The 24,161-nt window shown below is 40.0% G+C and overlaps 1 protein-coding gene across 2 annotated transcripts in view; it reads left to right on the forward strand.

Annotated features, from left to right (window-relative positions):
* The window catches only part of LOC126236358 (sorting nexin-8-like), a 156,593-nt gene that overhangs the window by 93,655 nt on the left and 38,777 nt on the right, over positions 1–24,161 (forward strand). For both annotated transcript variants that reach the window (XM_049945590.1, XM_049945589.1), the window contains exons 6-9: positions 11,528–11,730; positions 11,880–12,001; positions 16,743–16,877; positions 22,526–22,742. In XM_049945590.1, the coding sequence (XP_049801547.1) occupies positions 11,528–11,730; positions 11,880–12,001; positions 16,743–16,877; positions 22,526–22,742 (677 nt within the window). The remainder of the gene's footprint in view (positions 1–11,527; positions 11,731–11,879; positions 12,002–16,742; positions 16,878–22,525; positions 22,743–24,161) is intronic.

Here is a 24,161-nt window from a genome sequence, read left to right on the forward strand (position 1 = left end):
AGTAGTAGTAGTAGTATGAAATTTTTATCAAATTTGGAAACATCATATTCTTCTATATAATTTGTGTGATGGCCTCATGTCTTCCCCTTCCTCGATCTAACAAACAATCTTGTCAATTACTAATCCTATAACTATTCCTGCCATTGTCAAAACTTACTCTCTGGTTAATTTTCCTGACCCTGCCAGAATCACCGTTTCCGTTATCTCATGTTTATTCTCTGGTTAGGCGTTATTACATGTTCATACAATACGTTTTCTGCACTATTCCGAGAAGAAAACTTCAGCAGTTGCTAACTGGGGGTGTAAAACTGGCCATTAGTAGTACGGCTTTCTGGCAAAGATCTTCTGTCAAAATTTCATTTCTTGGATACACCGAGAAGATAATGTGTAATCTTTCTTACTTTATTCCTGTTAGTCATTTATTTACACTCTGCTAGTCTGAATTTATGGATTTTGCTAATAATTATAACAATGCTTATCAATGGCTTGCCCAATCAACCACATAAACAAACAGTGATTGGCATTGACCCATTTGGGTTTATTCAACTCAGCTCGTATAGCCACATCTCCTTTTGGGTTCATTCGGCTCAGCTCGTATAGTCACATCCTCTTTTGCCTGTAGGAAAGTTTTATATTTTTAGACAGAATGGGGATTCTCCTGGGAGAGATGTCACGTACTATGTAAGCATTCAAAAATTAACTTGTTATTTGTACAGAAATCAACTTAGAATGTGTTCAAAAACTGGTAGGGATGCATTTCAAAAACATATGAACTATCATTAGACTAAGGTGCTCTGGAGACTAGGCGCTTTTGTGAAACAAGATTTTGTTCTTCATGAATGTAAATTTGGTGCCCCCCTGAAATTGCTGCCTAGTGCAGATACCCCAGTTGCCCCCCCACACCCCCCTAGATCTCGATCTGATTATATCACATGCTAAGATCAGTGGTCGCTTGACAGGGTAATAAATGTAAGCTTCTAAGTCAGTGCAACAAAAGGATATGGCTATTAATGTTAGATATTTTGACTGTCACAAACTCACTTATTGGAACCTATCAGGTTCTTCCCGTTGACCCAGAATCATGATATTTGGCAAGTAGCAATGTTTCACAGTACAGGTAAAGGAAAAAGGAAGAAAATTTGTAATTGTATCGCATGAAAAAAATATTTCTTTTCCCATTTGTTTTCCAACTTCTAAATTGAAATTAAAACATTCTCGAAACTCTTGGAATCCTGAGAGGCAATATCTTGCCAATATCATCTACATCTACATCTATACTCTACAAACCACTGTGAGGCGCAATGTCCATAACAGGCAAAATTTATCGAGGTCCTTGATTCCCGGAATGGATGAACTGTCTACATTCATAATTAAACCTTTACGTAACCCTCAGTGTGCGAGTGCTACTCGCACCTGTGCTATTTTTCGACCTCTCTTGTCTCTTTGGTAAATTTTCAATGTCGTAAAAGTGGTTTCTTTGATTTCAGTGAATAAAAGTGAATTTGTCTACTTTCAGATGCTGCCAACCATTTTCTAAAAATAGACAAAACATAATATCTGTGAATATACATTTTGAAATATGTTTCTTTTGGTGACTATTTAGGCAGCGACGGCAGTAGATAAAAAGAAAAATGGCTTTTGCATACTGCGCAGTAAGATTTTTTATTTGACTTGTGTGCGTAGATGTGTTTTGCCTTGTTTATAAGGCATCTTCAGTGGGTGTCCTGAAATATTACACAATTTATTGTTTACACATACAGGTTTGAGCTTTATAAACAGTTCATTGGAGTTTTTGTAATAAAATGGAAAGGTACTTACTGATCAGCATCTAATTCATTATTTTGTAAGCCAAAAAGCTTTCTCTTATGTGGCAAATTGGTTCAAATGTTGCGGTGTCCACAGCGAAAACTGCAAGTTTTCAATAGTTTGCCACATGATAGAAAGCTGTTTTGCTTACAAATGATGATATAGATGCTGATCTGTAAGTACCTTTACATTGTACTGTAAAAAAACACGAATAAACTGTTTTAACTCTAAATGCGCAAACAAACAAAAAAATCATGTAATGTTTCAGGACACCCACTGAACACACCTTGTAAATAAGGCAAAATGCATTTAGGTGCACAAGTTAAATATAAAAAACTTAACTTGTAACATACAATTTTTTTTTTTACTACTGCAATTTATATGTTGAAATGACACCCGGCATGATACAATAAAAAGTACGCAATTACATGTACACACTCTTGCCTAGTTTTGATTCATAAAATTGTTCTTGGAACTTCAATACTCTAAATTAACAACTGTAACACAACTCCAGTTAGTGATTCAGTGGAAGTGGGGAAATCAAATCTACAATAGATCACCCAGATTAAAGTTTTCCACTGTTTCTGGTACTCAGTTAAAGCAAATGCCAGGGTGGTTCCTTTGAAACAACAGTGTGATTATTTTCCCCCAACCTTATCCAACCCCAGCTTGTTCTCTGTCCCCAATAACCTTTCCGTGTAATTTCTAAGGTCACCATTTCAGAATTTAGTCATATTTGGTAGAAAGATATCTACATGTCTTAAAAGTAAAACTGCCTGACTCTAACCATTTTTTATAAATTTGGGTTTGAAGGGTCAAGGTTGTGTACCCAGTCATAAGTCAGCCACAAGTTTCCATATTTTCAGAAACCTACTCCTCAGAATTGAGTTGACCTACAGACCTCAGTTTTTTATGCTAGTATGTAGGCTACAAAGTTGATACAATGTAAAAAAAGTGTGGTGCATTATTCAAGTGTTTTATGAAAAATATTGAAAAAAATTTTTTTTTCACATTATACTCTGAACATTTGATTTTTAAAGAGATCGTAACTGCGCAGGGTAACAGTTGCTCATGACTCTCAATATTGCTTGCATTTTTTCTTTTGTTTAATTGAAGTTGTCTTTTTAATTTGCACCAATGGAATAGTAAGCTTTCTCCTGTAATTCTTTACACTGAAAAGACTTTTAAATGTTAATTGCAACATATACATTAAAAAGAATGATTGATAACTGATTTCAGCTCTCAGTGGTTTACTTACAGGTCAACCACAAATATATCCGGAACAGTTTTTCAAGAATACTCATGGTTTCTATTTACCAATCCCATGTAGTGTTCCCCCTGTGGGCCTGGCTGGTAGAATAGGTCCGAGGTATTCCTGCCTGTCGTAAGAAGTGACTAAAAGGAGTCTCGCACCTTTCGGCCTATGTGATTGTCCCCGACCTCCATTTCTCAAAATTTTCCCGAAGAAAGCCAAATGGGGAAGGGTGGCTTACATGGTGCATCATGTCCATAGTGCATTGAGATCTTTAGCCCACTATCTTGTCATCGCATTGCGGTCCCACTCGTCCTCTATCTCTTAAGTGAGGACACCTTCCTGGGTGGGTTTTCCTCCATCCATTATGCAGTGTTGTTTTCTGTGCCGATGATGACCGTGGAATTCTTCGCACCCGATATCCAGCACGATAGCCAGTCTGTTGTGGTGCAGCCGCCATGTACCCTATTGGTTGTAGCCCCCTGTCTACACAAGGATCGCTCTGCTGATGCCTGCACCGTTAACTCCCTACTTATGCCAAGGCGTAGCTGCCTGTCACCCTGGGGCATCGGAACTCCTGGCAATGGCCATCCTGCCAGGTGAACTTTTCTGCGACTGGGCGGCATTTGTGGGGAGGGCCCTTGGTTGGAGTGGGTGGCACCAGGGCGGATAATGCGCAATGAAGCATACCACATAATCACTTGCTGGTGATCAAATGTCAGCAGTCTCTAAGTGTTCCAAGTCTCAGTACAATACATGGAAGTGTGATCCTAAATTGTTCCCCTCCCTGGCCACACAATGGGAGGAACAGCAGGTTAAGGATGGCAGAGAATCTTATTCGCCCCGTACCTCGTATGTACGAAAGCTGATGGGGACTCCTTTGTCTTGATGATGCCGCAGTTTTTATAGAGCATTTAGAGGACACGTTTGGGGAGATAGAGGGCTTGTCCAAAATGTGGTCAGGGTCAGTCTTGATAAAAACGGCATCCTCTGCCCAGTCATAAGCATTACTCACCTGTGACAAGCTGGGGAATGTTTCCATTACTATCACACCTCATAAGAACTTAAATATGGTTCAGGGTATTATATTCCACAGAGACCTTCTTTTGCAGTCTGACGACAAGTTGTGCACCAACTTAAAGCGATGAGGAGTTCATTTCATCTGGCGCGTCCATCGGGATCCGAGGGATAATCAGGTTGCAACAGGTGCCTTCATTTTGGCCCTTTGAGGGTGACACATTACTCGAGAAGATCAAGGTGATGGGTAAGCCATATTTCCCTCCCCCCAATATGGTGCTTTAAGTGCTGGAAGTTCAGCCATATGTCTTCCCACTGTACTTCCAGCGTCACATGTCGAGATTGTGGATGTTCATCCCATCTCAATACTCCATGTGCCCCTCTTTGCATCTGTGTGAAATGCGAAGAGCGCCATTCCCCTTGCTCACCAGACTGCAGGATTGTACAGTGAGAAAGGAAAATCATAGAATACAAGACCCTGGACCAAATGACCTACACTGAACCCAAGGGGAAATTTGAGTGCCTACATACTGTGGCTATGACCACCTCTTATGCCGCCGCTACAAGAACAGTAATAGCACCATCAGTTCCGCGAGTTAGTTGGCTCACAGAGCCGGAAGACTATGCCTGCTGCCTTGATGGTAGGGGGGGGGGGGGGTCACTTCCCTGCCTGTTGCCCCCCCACCCCACCCCCCCAACCATTAGGTACACCAGTCCCGACTTATCAGCTGGAGAAGCATAAGTCTTCTTCGGCTCCTCTCGCTAGGAAGGGGTCCCTTGGGTCACTCCCTTCCCAGGTTTCTGCTAGTGAGAAAGATGACACCCGCCAGTGGCTGAAGTGCCCAAATGCAGGTGGTCATAGAGCTTCACAATCATCCTCAGTCCCGGAGACTGAATCAGTGAATCCTTCCCAGTCAGAGAAACCCAAAGATCAGAGAGAGAAATCCAGAAAGAAGAGCCCTAAGCCCAAGGGAATTGGGGTGGCACTCATACCACCGCTGCCTACAAGCTCTGCATCTGAGGATGAGGTGAAGATTCTGGTGTCCGCTGAGGACCTAGATCTCGCCACACCCTCAGACGCAATGGACATAGCCTGTTCAGGAAATAAGTCGGTGGCAGCAGGTGACCTTGAGGCATAGACTGCCTCATCGAGTGTTTTGTGCCTTCCCAGTCTCATGATCACTTCATTGCGGCAGTTTTTTCCACCACCTGGCTGTGCTATGGCAACTGTTAAGCTTTATACCTGCTTTCTGCATTGCCCTCCAGGAGACCTGGTTCCCAGCAATGTGGACTAATGCCCTTCGCGGCTACAGGGCATATTACAAGAACCATAGCGAATATAATAGTGTCAGGTGCAGTATGCATTTATGTTATGAAATCGGTATGTAGTGAACCTGTGCCTCTTCAAACTTCTCCTGAAGCTTTGGCTGTCAGGATACAGACGACACAGAAAATAACTGTCTGCAGCGTATATCTCCCTCCAGATGGTGCAGTACCCCTGAACGTATTGGCTGCACTGATTGATCAACTCCCTAAACCTTTGCTACTTTCGGGAGATTTTAACGCCCATAACCCTTTGTGGGCTGGCACCTTGCTTATTGGCCATGGCAGAGATATAGAAAATTTACTGTCCCAACTCGACCTCTGCCTCTTAAGTACACATTTGAGTATGGCTCTTGGTAATTACTCGGTCATTGATTTACCAATTTGCAACCAAGGACTTCTCCCATCTATCTACTGGAGAACACATGACGATCTATGTGGTAGTGATCACTTCCCCATCTTTCTGTCACTCCCCCGGCGTCATGCCCACAGGTGCCTACCCATATGGGCTTTAAACAAGGCAGACTGGGAAGCCTTCAACTCTGCTGTCACTGCTGAATCTCCCCAACATGTCATGATGTTGTCATTGAGCAGGTCACTACAGCGATCATTTCTGCTTCGGAAAACGCGATCCGTCGTTCTTTAGGGTGCCCCAGCAAAAGACAGTCCCTTGGTGGTCACTGGAAGTCGCTGAGGCAATTAAAGTGTGTCGGCGAGCTCTACAGTGACATAAGTGACACCCTTCCCTAGAGCACCTTATAGCCTTTAAGTGGCTCTGTGCCCACATTCACCATCTTATAAAACAATGAAAACAGGAGTGTTGGGAGACGTATGTGTCAACAATTGGGTGCCATACATCACCTTCCCAAGTCGGGATGAAGATCAGACGTCTTTTTGGGTACCAGACCCCAACAGGTGTCCCTGGCATGAACATCAATGGCGTGTTATCTACCAAAGCAAACGCGATTGCCAAGCACTTTGCTGAACACTCTGCTCGAGTCTCTGTTTGAGAACTATCCCCCAACCTTTCGCACCCTCAAATGGGGAGTGGAAAGGAAATTCCTCTCGTTCACTACATGCCACAGTCAACCCTATAATGCCCCATTTACAGAGTGGGAGTTCCTCAGTGCCCTTGCACATTGCCCCACCACAGCTTGTGGGCTGGATCAGATCCACAGTCAGATGATTAAACATCTCTCGTCTGACTACAAGCAACATTTCCTCGTCATCTTCAACCAGATCTGGTGAAATGGTGTTTTTCCATTGCAATGGTGGAAGAGCAGCATCATTCCGTTGCTCAAACCCTGTCATAACCTGCTTGATGTGGATAGCTAACAGCCCATCAGCCTCACCAACTTTGTTTGTATGCTGCTGGTTCGTATTGTGTGTCAGCGGTTGGGTTCGGTCCTGGAATCACGTGGCCTACTGGCTCCATGTCAGGGCGGCTTCCGCCAGGGTTGCTCCACCACTGATAATCTTGGGTCCTTCGAGTCTGCCATCCGAACAGACTTTTCCAGACGCCAACATCTGGTTTCTGTCTTTTCTGATTTAGGTAAAGCATACAGACATGATCTGGCGATATCAAATCCTTGCCACATTATTTGAGTGAGGTCCACGGGCCCGCTCCCGATTTTTATCCAGAACTTTCTGTCACTCCATACTTTCCATGTCCAAGTCTGTGCCTCCCATAGTTTCTCCCATATTCAGGAGAATGTTGTTCTGCAGGGCTCTGCATTGAGTGTCTCTCTATTTTTAGTGCCTGTTAACGGTCTAGCAGCAGCTGTAGTGCTGTCAGTCTCACCGTCTCTGTATGCGGATGACTTCTGCATTTCGTACTGTTCCTCCAGTTCGGGTGTTGCTAAGGTGCGCCTACATGAAGCCATTCACAAGGCACAGTCATGTGCTGTAGCCCACGGCTTCTAGTTTTCAGCCGCGAGTTGTGTGTCATGCATTTCTGCCGGTGTCGCACCGTTCATCCAGAACCAGTACTTTACGTTAATGATGCTCCACTCATTGTAGTGGAGTCATACAGATTCTTAGGACTGGTTTTGCGTGCCCAATTGACTTGGCTACCTCACCTTCATCAGCTTAAGTGGAAGTGCCGGCAGCACCTCAATGCCCTCCGCTGCCTGAGCAACACCAATTGGGGGTGCAAATCGCTCTATGCTGCAGCATCTCTACAGACACCCTATTCAATCCCACCTTGGCGATGGGAATCTGTTTATGGTTTGGCTGCACCCTCAGTATTGCATTTACTCGACCTAGTGCACCACTGTGGTGTTCGCCTAGCAACAGGATCTTTTAGAACAAGTCCGGTGACCAGTGTCCTGGTGGGGGCCGGAGTCCCTCCACTGGAGGTTAGGCATGCACAATTGCTTGCCAGTTATGTTGCACTCATTCGTAGTTCTCCTGTGTATCCCAGTTACCATCTCCTTTTCCCAACCACAGTGGTTCATCTCTCGCATCAGTGGCCCAGGTCAGGCTTACAATTGTGGTTCGTGTCCAGTCCCATCTGTCTGAATTGGAGTCCTTCCCGATACCACTTCTCCTCGAGATCCATTCACTTACGCCTTCATGGTGTACACACAGGCCACAGATTCTTCTGGTATCTTTCACATAGCCCTGAGGACTCAGTTAACCCTGCGGCTCCCCACTATCACTTCCTCTCGTTTTATCAACGTGTACCAAGGCCATGAAGTGCTTTACACCGATGGCTCATTGGCTGGTGGTCACGTAGGCATTGCGTATGATGATGGAGGACATATTGAACAGCACTCCTTGCCAGATGGCTGCAGTGTTTTCACTGTAGAGCTGGTAGCCATATCTCATGCTTTTGAACACATCTCATGCCCTGGCAAGTCATTTCTCCTGTGTACTGACTCCTTGAGCAGCCTGCAAGCTATCGACCAGTGCTACGCTCACCATCCTTTGGTAGCTTCTATTCAGGAGTCCATCTATTACCTGGAATGGTCCTGTTGTTCAGTGGTGTTTGTGTGGACCCCAGAACACATTGGAATCCCAGGCAATGAACTTGCTGACAGGCTGGCCAAATAGGCTACGCAGAAACCGCTTCTGGAAATGGGCATCTCTGAAACTGACCTGCTTTCTGTATTACGCCACAGGGTTTTTCGGCTTTGGGAGACAGAATGGCACAACAGTACACACCACAAACTGTGTGTCATTAACGAGACTATGAATATGTGGAAGTCTTCCAGGCAGTCCTCTCGCAGAGAATCAGTGGTCCTCTGCTTGGCTCCAAATTAGCCATACATGGCTAACACATGGTTACCTCCTCCGTTGTGAGCACCCACCTTAGTATCACTGTGGCTCACAAATGTCGGTCATCCCCCTCTTGCTGGACTGCCCACTTTAGTCGCTCTGCGGCGGACTTTTAACCTTCCCAGCACCCTACCTTTGGTGTTGGGAGACAATGCCTCAACAGCAGATTTAGTTTTAAGTTTTATTCATGAGGGTGTGTTTTATCATTTGATCTAAGTTTTCGCGCATGTCCTTTGTCCTTCAGTGTCCTCCACCCTAGTGCTTTTAGGGTGGAGGTTTTAATGTGTTGGAGCGTGGCTGCCTTCTCCTTTTTATTCTCATGGTCAGCCAGCCATGGTAATCTGCTCTCTTGTTTTGATCTCTTCTACATATTTCTTGCGTGTCTCTTGTCGTTTTCTTGTCCGATTTTGTCCATTTTAGTGTTTGTTGCCCTTCTGTCATTCTTGTGGTTTTCTCCTTTCTTCCAGCTGTTTTGTATGTCTCGATTATTTTACACCCACCCACGTGGAATTATTTTAATCAGAACAAGGGACCAATGACCTAGCAGTTAGCTCCCCCACCCACCCCCATCTCTTAAACCAAACAACCAACCTGTAGTGTTGAATGTGGATGGTATATGTAAGTGGCATTCTTATTTTATCCTTTGTCAGTGAATAGAATGAATTAGGGTATTTTTCTTCAAATTTTGCTAAAATAAATATTTTATTTAAGGTGGTGACTGGTTTCGATCTAGGAGATGTACTCGAGAGCAACCTGATCAGCTGGCCCAGCTCGTGTCATCATCAAGGAGTACAAGATCTGAGGATGATCTAAGCACAGTAGATCAAAACTGGTCACCATTTTAAATTAAATATTTATGCAATCAAGAATTTTTTAGCAAATTTTATTGATATACCTGAGATTGCTGTTTTCATGGAACAATATTTTAGAAAATATCCTCTTTTGCACCTAAGATTGCTGTCATATATGTAAACATTTCAACAAAAAATCAAGTTGATTCAGTTGTCTACGTTTCACCCCCTGGGACTTTGAAGTTCATAAAATTTCACGTTTTTTGCAGTGGTGTCATATTTAAGTGAAGGTAAGAAATACTAATTGCAATGCCAATGACTTTTCATTATTATTTATACTTAGTACACTGAAGCACCAAAGAACCTGGTACAGGCATGCGTACTCAAACACAGAGATATGTAAGTAGGCAAAATACGGCGCTGCCGTCAGCAATGCCTATATAAGACAACAAGTGTCTGGCGCAGTTGTTAGGTTGGTTACTGCTGCTACAATTGTAGGTTATCAAGATTTAAGTGAGTTCGAATGTGTGTTATAGTTGGCACATGGGGGATGGGACACAGCATCTCCGAGGTAGTGATGAAGTGGGGATTTTCCAGCTAATAAATGTGACCAACTAAGGTATTGGGTATGGAGACAACCTCATGAATCCTTGACCCTGCTTGTCAGCAGGGGACTGTTCAAGCTGATGGAGGCTCTGAAATGGTGTGGGGCATGTGCAGTTGGAATGATATGGGGCCCCCTATACATCTAGATACGACTCTGACAGGTGACACATACATAAGCATCCTGTCTGATCACCTGCATCCATTCATGTCCATTGTGCATTCCAATATATTCCAGCAGGACAATGCAATACCCCACATGCAGAATTGCTACAGAGTGGCTCCAGGAACATCTTCTGAGTTTAAACACTTCCACCAGCCTCCAAACTGCCCAGATACGAAAATTACTGAGCATATCTAAGATGACTTGCAACATGCTGTTCAGAAGAGATCTGCACCCTGTTGTACTGTTATGGATCAATGGACAGCCCTGCAGGATTTATGGTGTCAGTTCCCTCCGGCACTAGTTCAGACATTAGTGAGTCCATGCCACGTCATGTTGTGGCATTTCTGCATGCTCGTGGGGGGCCCCTATACAGTATTAGGCAGGTGTACCAGTTTCTTTGGCTCTTCAGTGTACTAAGACTAAAGAGTTACAGTGCACAATCTGAGGTACATACTGTTTCCCTGTGCAAAGCTATGATTTTTTAAAAAAATTACGCTTTTAAAGCACAGTGTGGAAAAAGTTTTTTCCAACATTTTTCATAAGAAATCTGAATGATGTTCATTATTCATTATATTAGCTTAGAGGCCTACACACTATATGCATAAAAAAGTGGGGAATAGTAGGGCTTTGAAAATAGGGAAATTGGTGCCTAACAAATGACAGAGTACACACCTTTGAGCCTCCAAAGCTGAATTTATCGAAAACAGTTAGAGTTGGACAACGCTATTTGGTGTTTTTACTATTAAGTTTGTAGTTATCCATGTACCAAATATGACTAAATTCTGAAATGGTCATCTTCTCACCCCCTGTGAGATTACCAAGAATGGCCCTTCACTGATAGGACGGTAAACCTTAAGCTTCCTTCAAGTTAGCAAAGTATAATAATCATTGCAGTTTACCCTTAATTGGTCACATAAATTATGCTTAGACAGAAAAATTCTGAGTTTCATTTCTTGGACTGTTGTGACTGACTTTTACGTAAGGCTCTGCAGTAGTGCACTCTAATTCTGTGTTATGTAACTGTTCAGCACATTACATTTTTTCCCTCCACTCCTGAAGGGATAATTTGACCACTTTTGGGCCCTGCTTTGTTGGCTTTCATTTCCTGAGCTACAGGTTGTGTTTCTTGTACAGTGCAATTATGTGACTGTTGCACAATAAAGGATAATTTTGTTGTATAATCCAGTACAAACCATGAATAATATGTGCTACATTTTAAAACTTGGATTCATATCCTACAGCTAACTTTAAAAGAATTACAATTGAATTTTCCTTTTATTTACTTCACAGCTGATTCGCATTTTATTGAAGAAAGACGGAAGTCATTACGGCGATGGTTGACTCTTGTGGCAAGACATCCTATTGTCAATAAGGATCCTCTTGTAAATTTCTTTCTTACGTATGGTGGACCTGATGTGCAATACAAAATACGCGAAGTTTTTCGCAGAATGCCAGATGAATTTACGACATCAGAGCTAGCAGCTACGGCCAAAGTAAGTAACATTGTGATTAAAAGTAATATTATTCCGCTCGTGGCATTTGTTGATCAGTGGTTTTGGATGAGCTTATTGATTTTTTTTTACAAAAACTTACTTTCAATTTTTGAATTTATGATTATTTGTTTGGTAATTCTTCTTCACAGGATCTTGTTCCTCCAGAGACACACAGTGAATTTGCAACAAGTCGGGACCAGATCCGAATAATCTTGAATGGCGTTGTACGCCTGAAGCAAATTGCTGATGCCATGGCTCTACGATCCCATGGGTAAACTCTTTATTATAATGACTCTTATTCAGCAATATGCATCACACGAATACACATGCAGAGAGAGAGAGAGAGAGAGAGGGGGGGGGGGGGGGGGGGGGGGGGGGAAGATATATCAAGTGACTGAGAGAGAGAATACTTCATACAGTCGGTGCTTTGTATTACTGTATGTGGACTGTGGCCTTTTTGCAAGAATTCTGACACTAGACTTACTACATCTAACACTTTATTTTAAAAATGATGATCACTTTCAATTCGTTATTCCTGTATCTTTAATTTCAACATCTCTGATAAATATTAGTTAGTATAACAGCTGACTCTAGATAATTTGAAAAGCAGAGCACCAGAGAAAAGTTCAAATAACGAAGAATTCAAAATAATAGGCTTCAAATAACCGAGAAAAACAGAGGAATAAATTCAGCAAAATAAGATTTTAAGTAAGAGTAAGTTTTTGTATCTACATGTGTACATTAATTTTTATTTTAATGATGTACAAAATAATACATACATATATATTTATGGTATATACATAGAGTATATAAACAAGACACCAATGAAAATGTCACTCATCATTTCAAAAAATAGTCTGTGATTTTCCTTTGAGAGAATGAGCTCCATTTAGCATTGTCCAGCAATTTTTTTATTGGTAGTGAGAGCCAAGAGGAATCATCCTCAGAATGGAAATGAGTGACAACTGTTTCCGGAGTGACTGGAGTTGGCAGTTGGTCTTTGTTGTCTTCATTGTCCTCATCCTGACAGGCCAACAGTTCAACTTCGGTTAGAAAATCATGGACACAAATTTTATCAACAACATCCCCAAAGGGTAACATATGAGAGCTTGGTAGAATTTCACTAATTCCTGTGACTGTGATAGCTGCTCCACATTTTCTATTTGCAATACAAAACTGAACTTCGTGTTTATACTTGTCACAGCTGTTTAGTTCACATTCACACCTTTTTCAATGCTATTAAGCACAAGTGAAAGAATTTCAGTGTTGTCTGTGTTGAACATGTTGTGTGGGTTGTGCATATTCAAAAATGGTTTTAGTTCATCAGTACAAAGTCAATCCTGGTGGTCTAGACGTAAAATGCTTGACAGGAAACAAAGAAGACATATAATCAAATCCCGATTGGACTATGCACTTTTTGGTCCACATTTTAACCTAGGCTTCACCTCTCAGTGATGTGAGATGTCTCCAGAAACGACATGTGGTTTGGATTCCTTGTTTAACTGTAGACGCCCTTTCCCTAATTGGATAACTGTGGTAGGTGAGGGACACACACGTCACCAAAATAGGTCCAATTGAAAGTTTAGCACCAGGCTAATGAACCACATGAAATATTTACTTAACAATACAAAGGGAAATGACTGTGTTTGCAGTCTTTCTGCACATTTTTTAGTGTGATTGCATGACATTTTAAAAACTTTGAGAGCGCCTCACTTGTCGCATAGTCTTCAGTCGTGAGAGAATTATCAAGTATCAAATTATTGAGACTCATCTTATTTATTTAGCAGCAATTGCTGCACAATGCAGTCATCACATTGTTTTGAGAATAACCCACAGTTGAACATAATAAATAATTGTGTATGTAACCAACTATAATTATATATTTAAGCAACTAGCATACTTCATCTTTTATACTTAAAAATATATGAAACACCAACAGATCACAAAGGAAATTTCAGGAGCAGAATTATAGGCACTCTTGGTGAGATCAAAAATTAAACTGTAGGAAAGTTTTTTATGCATAGTTCTTGAAATAGAATTTTTCCATACACCTGCTGTTTATTAATAGGTTCCATTTTATGGTGCTACAGTTGTGACATTAATATGTAAAACAATTGCTTGTTAATGCTTCTCTTATACTCATTCAAGTGCACATTTCCCAGGACAGGACCATGTATGTAACTTAAAAATCAGTTTCTGTTCTTCCAAGATTATCAAATAAGATGTTAGTCACAAGATTGTAGGTACAGCAATAGTGTGTGGTTGCATATAGTGATATAGTATTCTTTATACAGTGCTTTACACATCACAGTATGTAACTAAGGGAATTTTTTTCTTTCAAAAAACAACAATAACTTTCATACACAGGAATGTTTGCTTTGAGATCACTCAGTATCTCTTCATTAACTGAGAGTTATGTTTTCTCATGGATCATATTGATGATATCTGGTTTCTCAAAACCAAACATACCACATCTTGGTCCTCTTGAACATGTCTTAATATGCTCAATTAATGTCCCATAACTTAGCATAAATATTTAATGGTTGCCATATGTGTGTCCACATCCCAGGTCTTGTAATCTTGTTGAAACACTATCATGGCAGATAACAGTATTGTAAAATCTGATAAGGGCATCCATTGTGCTTATTATCCATTTAAAACAATACACTTTATACCTTTTATTTTAGTGAGGAGATACAAAAGATAATTAGTCATTTCTATTTAGATTTGAGTGCTTGCTGTAAAAAGATTATGTGTATGTTTAAATAATTTCCTTTGTGCAGTGTCTGAATCAATTAATAGAACTGATTTGTGAAGGGAGCTACATATGGACTACATCAAGTTGTGTTGTCACATTCTAAGACCATTGCACAATAAGAGTGGTGAAGAGAGTGTTCTGGGGTTTCTGCAGAGACAGTTCTGTAGCAGTGCGGTTGGAAGGTTCTGCCATCTCGATACGCACTTTTACCTGCAGCTGGCAGAACTTCCATTTCTTCCAGAAGTTCTTCCTGAAAATTGCTTTTTACAAAGAAGAACTATTCAGATGTCCTGGAAGATTATCTGGTTTTATTTGCCAGATTACAAACAGACTTGAATTAACAAATCATTAAACAACTCAATTAACAACTCAAGTTACAACTCCTTAGTAATACAAGTGTGACTAAACTGTTCAAAGGCTATTGGCGGAATCCTCCTTTACCACATTCAACACTCTTAGGGCAGCATTGATCATTGTCATAGAACTTCTTCGTGAATGGGCTCCATGGTGTGGCGCATGGTGCTGTAGACTCTGTGGTACTTGCAATGATATGGTTTCATCAGATGTCTTTTCCCCACCGCACAACATCCTAGGAGCAACTGTGACAAATAATCCAAACACAACGAACCTAGAATCTGTTCAATACAACTACTCATCCTAGTAATGTAAGTTAAACTTAATTGTCTACCGACTAGCCATGATTTCTAAATTATATCAGGTATTATGGGGCAGGTATCTTGTAAACACCCGAATTATTAATTCGTGTCTTTGTACCCTCACAGCATGTAACAGAAGCATCATAATGTGCAAATAAAGTGACACAGGACTGGAAACGTACTCCAGAGCTTATTTATGTGGACCAGTGCGAGTCTTATGCTCAGAACATCTGAACTGCACATATTCATGGTGCTAACAATTTGATCAAGATTGTACAAACATCTGTGATTCTGACTGTGAAGGAAGGGAAATCTTACACCTTGTGATTTCCATCTTTTTGGCATGCTGAAAGAACACCTGCTAGAGAAAGAGAATTTCCAGTGATGGGAATGTTCAAACAGCAATTCTCAATGGCTCTGTGACCAAGGGGCAGATTTCTATTGAACTGTTGGGTATAACTTAACAACCATTGTTTGCAGAGACTTTGTGACTATGTTGAAAATAGTGTCATGTATCTATGAAAGTGAACTGGTCTGTCATAATAATGCGTAACTTACTTTTTCAAGCACCCTTGTAGCAGAATCATCTTATTGTATATAAAATTCTCTTGTGTTCAAACCACACCACACCACATTTGAGTAGATACACAGACTTTCGATGGTTTGCACTCTGTTCATTGTCAGGAGAGATTTGCCTACCATGGGCTGTGTTCCTCTTACATAGTGGCAGTTAGCAGGTTTGCTATAGGTGTCTTACTGTGACCAGGTGGTATGCAAGGGGTGGGGTGGTGGTGGCAGCGAAGCGGGCGGGCGTGTTTGCATATGCAGGAAATTGACAATGAATGAAGTGCAACCCCTCCCATCGCACTCTTTCCCACAGCCAGTATTTTGGAACAGAAAAGGATTCCAAAACCCTTTGTCACTACCTCTCTCTATACTGACAATTTTTAATTTATGCTTTTCATGACTATTCTATGCCTATCTCCTGCCCTCAGTTTCTAAAAGATTATAATATCTCAGATTTCCTCAGCACAGTTTATTAACCATAAGTTTTTGAGTGTTCTGCTGATTAGTTGATTCAATTTTTTCTTTCTTCGATACCTTTTATTGTTTCGAGCTGTGTTGTGTGTATTCACTTTGTGGGCTCCAGCCTGTCTGGTTAGAATCTGAGCCATGGGTATGTGTAACAACTCGCTGCACCTGAAGAAAACTGGGTTGGTCATAGAATTACTGTGCAGAAAAATGAAGTTGACAACGTGGCTGAACACACAAAAGCACACAGTTAAGATTATAAAAATAATGTGAAAGACACCTGTGGATTTCAGCAGTATGTAATCTCACTGTGACTAAGACAGTGCAAATCTTCGAACGTTCAAGTTGCTTTTAAAAATTCTAAAACATGACAGTTTTTTATAGAAAAGGGCCATTTTAATGCATGTATTCCCTGTGGTTGTTTTAGTGCAAAATTTAATGTTAAACATTTAAAAACTTTCTTTGCCTGATCTCCATAAATGAAATTACATATTTGATAAGGGTAAAATTACACTGAGAAACGTAATTGTGATATATTCTTATAGATGCAGGTAAATGTCTTGCAGGTATGCAGCAGACATGGCCGAACTTGGCTCACAACTTACAGCATTGGCAGGAGAGCCTCATGGATCTTCATCTTGGGCCACTGGGGGTAATCCTGTGTGGGCAGATATGAAAAAGGGCTTCCATGTCATTTCTAAGTGAGTGACACAATTTTTTTTGTAGAATACATAATTACACACTGTAATGGCAACTCCAGGCATTAATTGTGGTCAGAAAATAGTCTTGCTAGCACAATGAAGTAGTTTCAGATGTGATGAAAGGTACTAAGAAGTAGGGCCCTTGAGGCTGAACAGCTTTTGGCATGTAGTGGAACGATATTATTCAGAACAACCTATAAACAGTTACTGTGCTGCATCATGTATTCTGTTATTGGATAGAATGTCTCTTGTGACTCAAAATTTTTAACGATGTGTCATTTTGACTACCATCTCCTCTTGCGTTTTGTTTCTTCCTTTATAAAACTATGTCCTGCACAGTTTGTGATCGAGGAATTTGGAGCAAACTTTCACTTCTTGCGATTGACTCTTTTTCCTTTGTGATTTTGGAAAGCAAACAGAATGAGTGACAAACTAGACATGAAACTTAGTTATATATTTTTTTAAAATTTGTTGTAAACTGTATAAAATGACCCCTTAGATTTATCCCTGCTGTTGCACTTTGGCAGCTATCGGAAGGCCGTTCCTTTCCTATAAGTGGTGTGTGTGTGTGTGTGTGTGTGTGTGTGTGTGTGTGTGTGTGTGTGTGTGTGAGAGAGAGAGAGAGAGAGAGAGAGAGAGAGAGAGAGAGAGAGCGCTTTGAACTTTTTGTTTCATGTAAGGCTGTATGAACTTACATACCTTACAAGCTTTGTGAACTCCCTTAAGTTATGTGACAAAAAGCTCTTTTTAATAAAACAAGAAAAAAGTCAATAAACATTTATTGATATTCCTACCCAGTACATATTGTTCTATTGATTTATGAAGTCAACTTTCAAATGAAGTATTCCAAATGTTGTTTATATGTAAATGCACTTCGCACAATTTCTTAGTAGAGAAGTGTGTCCCTTACATTTATTCATTTTTACTATAACTACTATTAACGTACAAGTTATGACTACATTCCTCCATGCTTTGTTACACTTCTTGTAGAATTTTGCATTTTGTGTAAGATATGAATTCTAAACCCTTTTGTCACCATACTTTTTCATGAGTTGATGATTGGTGCTAGATGTACTGGGCATCACGTAATTCATGCATCCAGTTATTGACTGAGAATGATGTGTAGTTTAAAGCTGCTTCAGCTGATGATACGAAGTCTGAGTTCACTGACTACTGATTAATGCCACTTGCTTCAGCTTTTGTCCTCATTGGGTAGGCCTCACACTAAGGCACCTATGTTTTCAGACACCACACTTATTGTTGCACATTATAATACTGCTACACTCACTCGCTGTAATGCAGCTAATCTGTTACATATATATGTTAGTAGAACAACTTTGTTTTCTTTATAACAGCTGCTTTGGCGAGAAGTTCCTCTGTCATCACTCTCGCCGTTAGCTCAGTTGTGGAGAAAATAGCAGATGATTTGTTGTGACATTTTAGTATTTTAAATCATTTTGGAGTTACTATTGGCTCATGTTGCATGTCATGTATTGATTTCCTCATAAAATAGCTCAACAGTTTCATTATCATTAATATTGTAGAAATGGTTGCTCAGAAAAACATTGGCTATCATTGTGAAATTCCCCACAAAATGTTATCACCATAACTGACTGACATCTTCAGATGCAACAAGCTACAAGTTAAGACTAAGGCCTCCTATTTATACTGGTCTAAAATGATATGGTAGTGTGAAGGTGGCAAATTCAGTTGCCAATGTGAACCAATCGTGGTCTGTAGAGAGGTGGACCACACACAACTTGGCAAATGAAGAACACAAATATTTCTGTGAACATGCAAAGGCTGTTGGAATATGCACCTGCCCTGGTGCTATGACCATCCTGATCACTCTTGTCTGAATATTTAAGTAACAACCAAAGCATTACACCCTGAGTGACCTGTAGTTTCCCCTTTGTGGTTACTGTGACTTTAATATAGCCAGTGCTGCATCCTATGCTGTGCTAAGTTGTAAACCTGTATCTCTGTCCACCAGATTTGTTGAGCAGCAAATTTCAATTGCTGCTTTAATTATAATGTCTCAGTACAAAGATGTTGACCAGAGAATTTTAATACCTTTGTAAATTATATTTTGCTCTGTAATGCGACAGTGCCTGGGCATGGAAGATTTTTCTGCTTGATCCAGACATGCATTGTCGATGTTCGACACATGTCGTCCACATTGTGACAAGTGTATTCAATGTATGGCTTCCCAAAGCTACAGGGAATATTATAAATGACCCTTCTTGGAAATCATGATTGTCCTTAACAAATCTCTTCAGTTCTGATGGTGGATGGAAAGAGCATTTAACTCCAGTATTCTGCCTATTTTCGAAGTTAGTCAGTTTATGGAAAGATGAACAATCCTAATTGTTCACTTTCTTCTAGCTCCTCACATGCACTGAATATGTTGGGCGAGGCATATCTCCTATTCAGAATATACATTTTGTAGGAAAAATGTATAGAAGTGGCATTGGGTAAGGCTGGCTGAATCCACTATGATTCATGCTCTGTGGACCAACATCCTAAGCACACCACTTTGTTGAGAAAGATGGTGACAGCTGGCAACCTGTAACTATAGGTCCGTGTGTGTTGGTTCACAATACACAGTATGACCTTGGGTACTGTCCCGTTTTCTCCAGATAGCATGTCAAGAAGCATTATTTTGCCATTTTTAAATTTTATTTGCAATTTTTATCATTGCCGGGGTAGTAAGATGACTGGTTGTCTCAGATCAGGTTCTTAAACACCTCTGCCACAGATATTCTTAGCTATGCTTTTCTGTGCCATTTAAATGCATACGTATTAATTGAGTTTCTTTAGAAAATTAGTTATGTTCCATTAAATCTCTCTCTCTCTCTCTCTCTCTCTCTCACTAATCCACTTAGCATATTTCAACTACATTATGGTGTATAACTGGACGAAATATTAGTATTCCCAATAGGTACTTACATAAAATATACAACACTGTTGTGCTGTGCTGTGTAACAACCAGTGGAGAAATTTCAAAGTCCTCTTTAAATATGGTGTACAGGTGCCTGTAAATTTACATATTCAGTGAGCCAAGTTTACACTTTCTGTAACCTGTTGAACTTATAGAACAGTGTGCTCTTTGCGCAAATTATTTTTGCAAGAAGTTTTGTGTTGAAACTTTCTTACAGATTAGTAATGAGCACCAGAATAATGAGACTCGACTGAGACCTTTGACTTCAACAGACAAGTGCATTACCACATAAGGTATCCAAAGAACAATTTGTGAACCACCCTCACTACCTTACTTCCACCACCACCTCTTTTTCTATCTTCCAAACTAACAGAAGTTCTTCTGCATACCATACAGGAGTAGATATTGCAGAGAAATGGCTTAGCCACAGCATAGATTATTGCTTGTGGAATGTATTTTCACTCAGTGGCAATGGAGTTGCTGATTTGAAGTTTGGAAGGTAGAAGAAGAGGATAACTAAGATGGTTGAACACATGCCCATGAAAGGCAGATGTTTGAGTCCCAGCTCGGCCCTCAGTTTTAAACCATCAGGGAGTTCCAAAATTGGTGCGCACTTCACTGTAGAGTGACATTCATCCTGAAGTTTTTGTATTTGTTGAGTGATAAAAAATATGGATTAATTTTGTAATGAAGTGCTGCTACATTTACATGTCCAGTACATTTCATTACTTTCTGTGAAACCACATTTAGAGCTTTACTTCGGTCAACGTACTGTGTTTCAAGATAAGTTGTGTTTCTTGCAACTTTCTTCTCTTCTACAATTATTAATTATAAATTATTAACATTTGCAACATTTAAAGTCACCATTAATATTGTCTTACTAGACATCGGCATAGTGCATATCTTACAATAATATAAATAATAATTGATTGTATATGCTGATGGCTGTTACACTGTTATATTAAATACAGATTGTTTTAATTCCATCCTGCTTCCAAATAGGTACAGTACAGGTAATAACATTCTATAATCATTCAGAGATCTAACTGGATCCTGGGGTAAAGTTGAGCTCATTCATACCAGTTGTCTTTGAGTCTTGCTGATCTATATCAGTCATTCATCTTTTGGCATCTATGTCAGTCACCTATGCAATATTACAGGAATTAAATGAATGCAAAGCATAGCATTTTTTCCTTGAGAGTAAGCATTAGAAGACAATTGTAAGTTGGTTTTTTTTTTTCTATAAATCTCATACCAAAGATTGAAATCTGAACATTAACTTTTTCTTATAATAAACCTTAACATACAATCCTTTTTTTATAAGTGCTTGGCCTAAGTATTTACAGTAGAACTTCAGTGTTGTTCATTTTCTAGCTGACTTCATGTGTTTTGTAATCACTTCTGTCAGTAATTCCATCATGTGACTACAGGTTAAGTCTATAACACCTATATCTGATAAGGACAGTTCCATATAGAGCTTAAGTATTTAGATTTCTGAGCTTAAATTCGGATTATAATACAGGGTTTGTGTGTGTGTGTGTGTGCTTTAATTTAGGCTATAACACTATTACCAAAATTGTGAACTTTTGCTTTTGAATTGTTCCTGGTATTCTGTAGAATACTAACTTTTTTCAACAACTGGATTCCATCCACAGGACCTAGTCTGTGTTAATACTGTCATTGTTGGATCTGTTGATTATTAACTAATGAATGCAGTTCTAAGTTGTTTTCGCATGTCGTCTTCTGAATGATTTCACAGAATATGTTTTCTCAGTTGATACTAATTAAATAGCCTTGTATGAATGATTTTGTCTATCAACTGCTGTAGTGCGATTCAGAGGTTGTCTCTGAAATTTTTGGTAGAGTTGTTGCGAGTCTTGTTGCTTATGAGGTATTCAGTTTTAATCTGCATGTGACAGTGTTCTTTAAACAGTTTTGTAAGCAGGTAGAATTCTTAGCTTAATAAAGTGAGACAGCTTATTGAAAGACACAGCAGCTTCACCTTAATTTCCTGTTTACTCAGATGCACATTTCTTCAAGATGTGTTTGTTCTGCTTCCAATTTGAGCAGGCTTAAAATATTATGAACATCTTGATCTTTAGAGTCATTTAAAATTGAGAAGTCTGCTGTGAATACTTCAATGTTTAAGACCCCTCAGTTCATCAAGGTGAGCCTTTTGGGTAGAATTCATAGAAAATTTGAAGAAACTTGGCCACTGAGAGTATTTTATAACTGAGATTATATTATCTTAAACTCTCTATTTTTTTCCATGTGCTACAGTTAGTCATATTCAGCTACCTGATATTACTCATACTGTTAAACTCATAGGTTAAGATTGAAAAAGTCAATTAATGTATTTACATTAAGAAAAAAATTGTGAAATTATGAGGAATTCACTGTCATTACACATTCCAAATTCGATGAACACAATGAGGCTTTGAAATGATCCAAGAGGTGCACTTGGATGCTGCAATTTTTAATGCACTGCAAGGTTCAAATTGCTGTCTAACACACAATTTGATGTTGTGCACACCGTACAAAGGAAAGATTTTTATTTTTAGATAAATGTAGATTCACTGTAATCCATTTTCCCATCTACCCAGCATGTGTCCTCACTTCATACGGTAAGAAGTATTTCATACCTATTCCATTCTTTCAACTTCTTATTCTTGTTAACTAAATGTTTTTTTTTTTTCCTCCCTCACAGAGAGTTTGGACTACTATCAAGCAAAGCTCTGCGGCAGGCTGTCAGGGAAGAGGAAGAAGTCTGTGAGAAGTTGAACCTACTGCTTGATGTACTGATATCTCATCGTGAGCTATGTGACCGCCATGAACGTGGTGTTGCGCAAGATCATGCAAAGGCACTGGCAAAAATGCTTGCACTCAAGAAAAGGCAAATGCAAGGTGTCATTAAAGGCACTGATGTAAGTAATCTTAAGAATTACTGTCTTGTTGAACTATGCTGATCTTAAACAATGGAAAATCCAGGGTGGAATGTAACAATATAATGAAAAGGATAATTGGTAGTCACCACATAACGGAGATGCTGAGTCACAGAAAGGCACAACTAAAGGAGTATTGAAAAGTTAGCTTTCAGTCGACAAGGCCTTTGTCAAAAATAGACAACATACACACACACTCACACAAATGCAACTCGCACACACATGACCACAGTCTCTGGCAGCTGGAGCCATACTTCAGGTGCCAGAGACTGTGGTCATGTGAATTTGGATTTGGGTGAGTATGTGCGTGTGCATAAGTTGTCTATTTTTGACAAAGGTCTTGTTGGCCGAAAGCTAACTTTCTGACAATCTTTTTGTTGTGCCTTTCTACAACTCGGCATCTCCACTATGTGGTGAGTAGTAACTATCCTTTTCATTATATTGTTATGGTGACCTTAAAATATTTGATTCAGTGATCAAATGACGCCTCCTTTTCATAAATATATGTTGACTGCCTTTGTAACTGCACAAACATAGACATATTTGATATGATAAGACAGAGTTGAGAGACATGTATATGGAAAATTTGATGGGGATGTTTTCTATGTCTTCTGGAGCCAGCTTCAAATGAGTATACACTAAATGATATTGAAAAAGAAAGGAGCAAAAGAAAGGAAAAGCCAAGATGTAGGATACACAAAACAATGTTCTGACTTGTTAGATAATTTAATGACCATTGTGGACAAAAAGAGTTTGTGTTGAACTGATTGTGGGGAGGTATTTATTTAAGCTGAAATAATGTAGTTAGAAATACAGATATGTTTGTGTTTAGCAAGAAATAAAGTGACACAAGTAAAGCATGAAATGAAAAGGAGGTAAAAATAATGTGATGCAAAACTGTGACTGGACTGGAGAAAGTGGTGGTGTGAGTATGTATGGGATAGTTCTTGCATCCAGGTCTATTACAGGGGTATAAGCCCTGAGATAAGTGATTGGAAGCAGGGGTTGTGTAAGGATGGATGAGTATATTGTGTAAGTTCAGTGGACTGTGGAATACCACTGTACGAGGGGTGGGAAGGATAGTGGGCAGGACACTTCTCATTTCAGGGCACGACGAGAGGTAATCGAAACCCTGGTGGAGAATGTAATTCAGTTGCTCCAGTCCTGGGTGGTACTGAGTTACGAGGGGAATGCTCCTCTGTCACCAAATGGTTGGACTTTGGGAGGTGGTGGGAGATTGGAAAGATAAGGCATGGGAGATTTGTTTTTGTACAAGGTTGGGAGGATAATTATGGTCGGTGAAAGCTTCAGTGAGACCCTCAGTATATTTCGGGAGGGACTGCTCAGTGAAGGCTTCAGTGAGACCCTTGGTATATTTCGAGAGGGACTGCTCATCACTGC

The sequence above is a fragment of the Schistocerca nitens genome, chromosome 2, assembly GCF_023898315.1.
Source record: "Schistocerca nitens isolate TAMUIC-IGC-003100 chromosome 2, iqSchNite1.1, whole genome shotgun sequence".
NCBI classification, from domain to species: Eukaryota; Metazoa; Arthropoda; class Insecta; order Orthoptera; family Acrididae; genus Schistocerca; species Schistocerca nitens.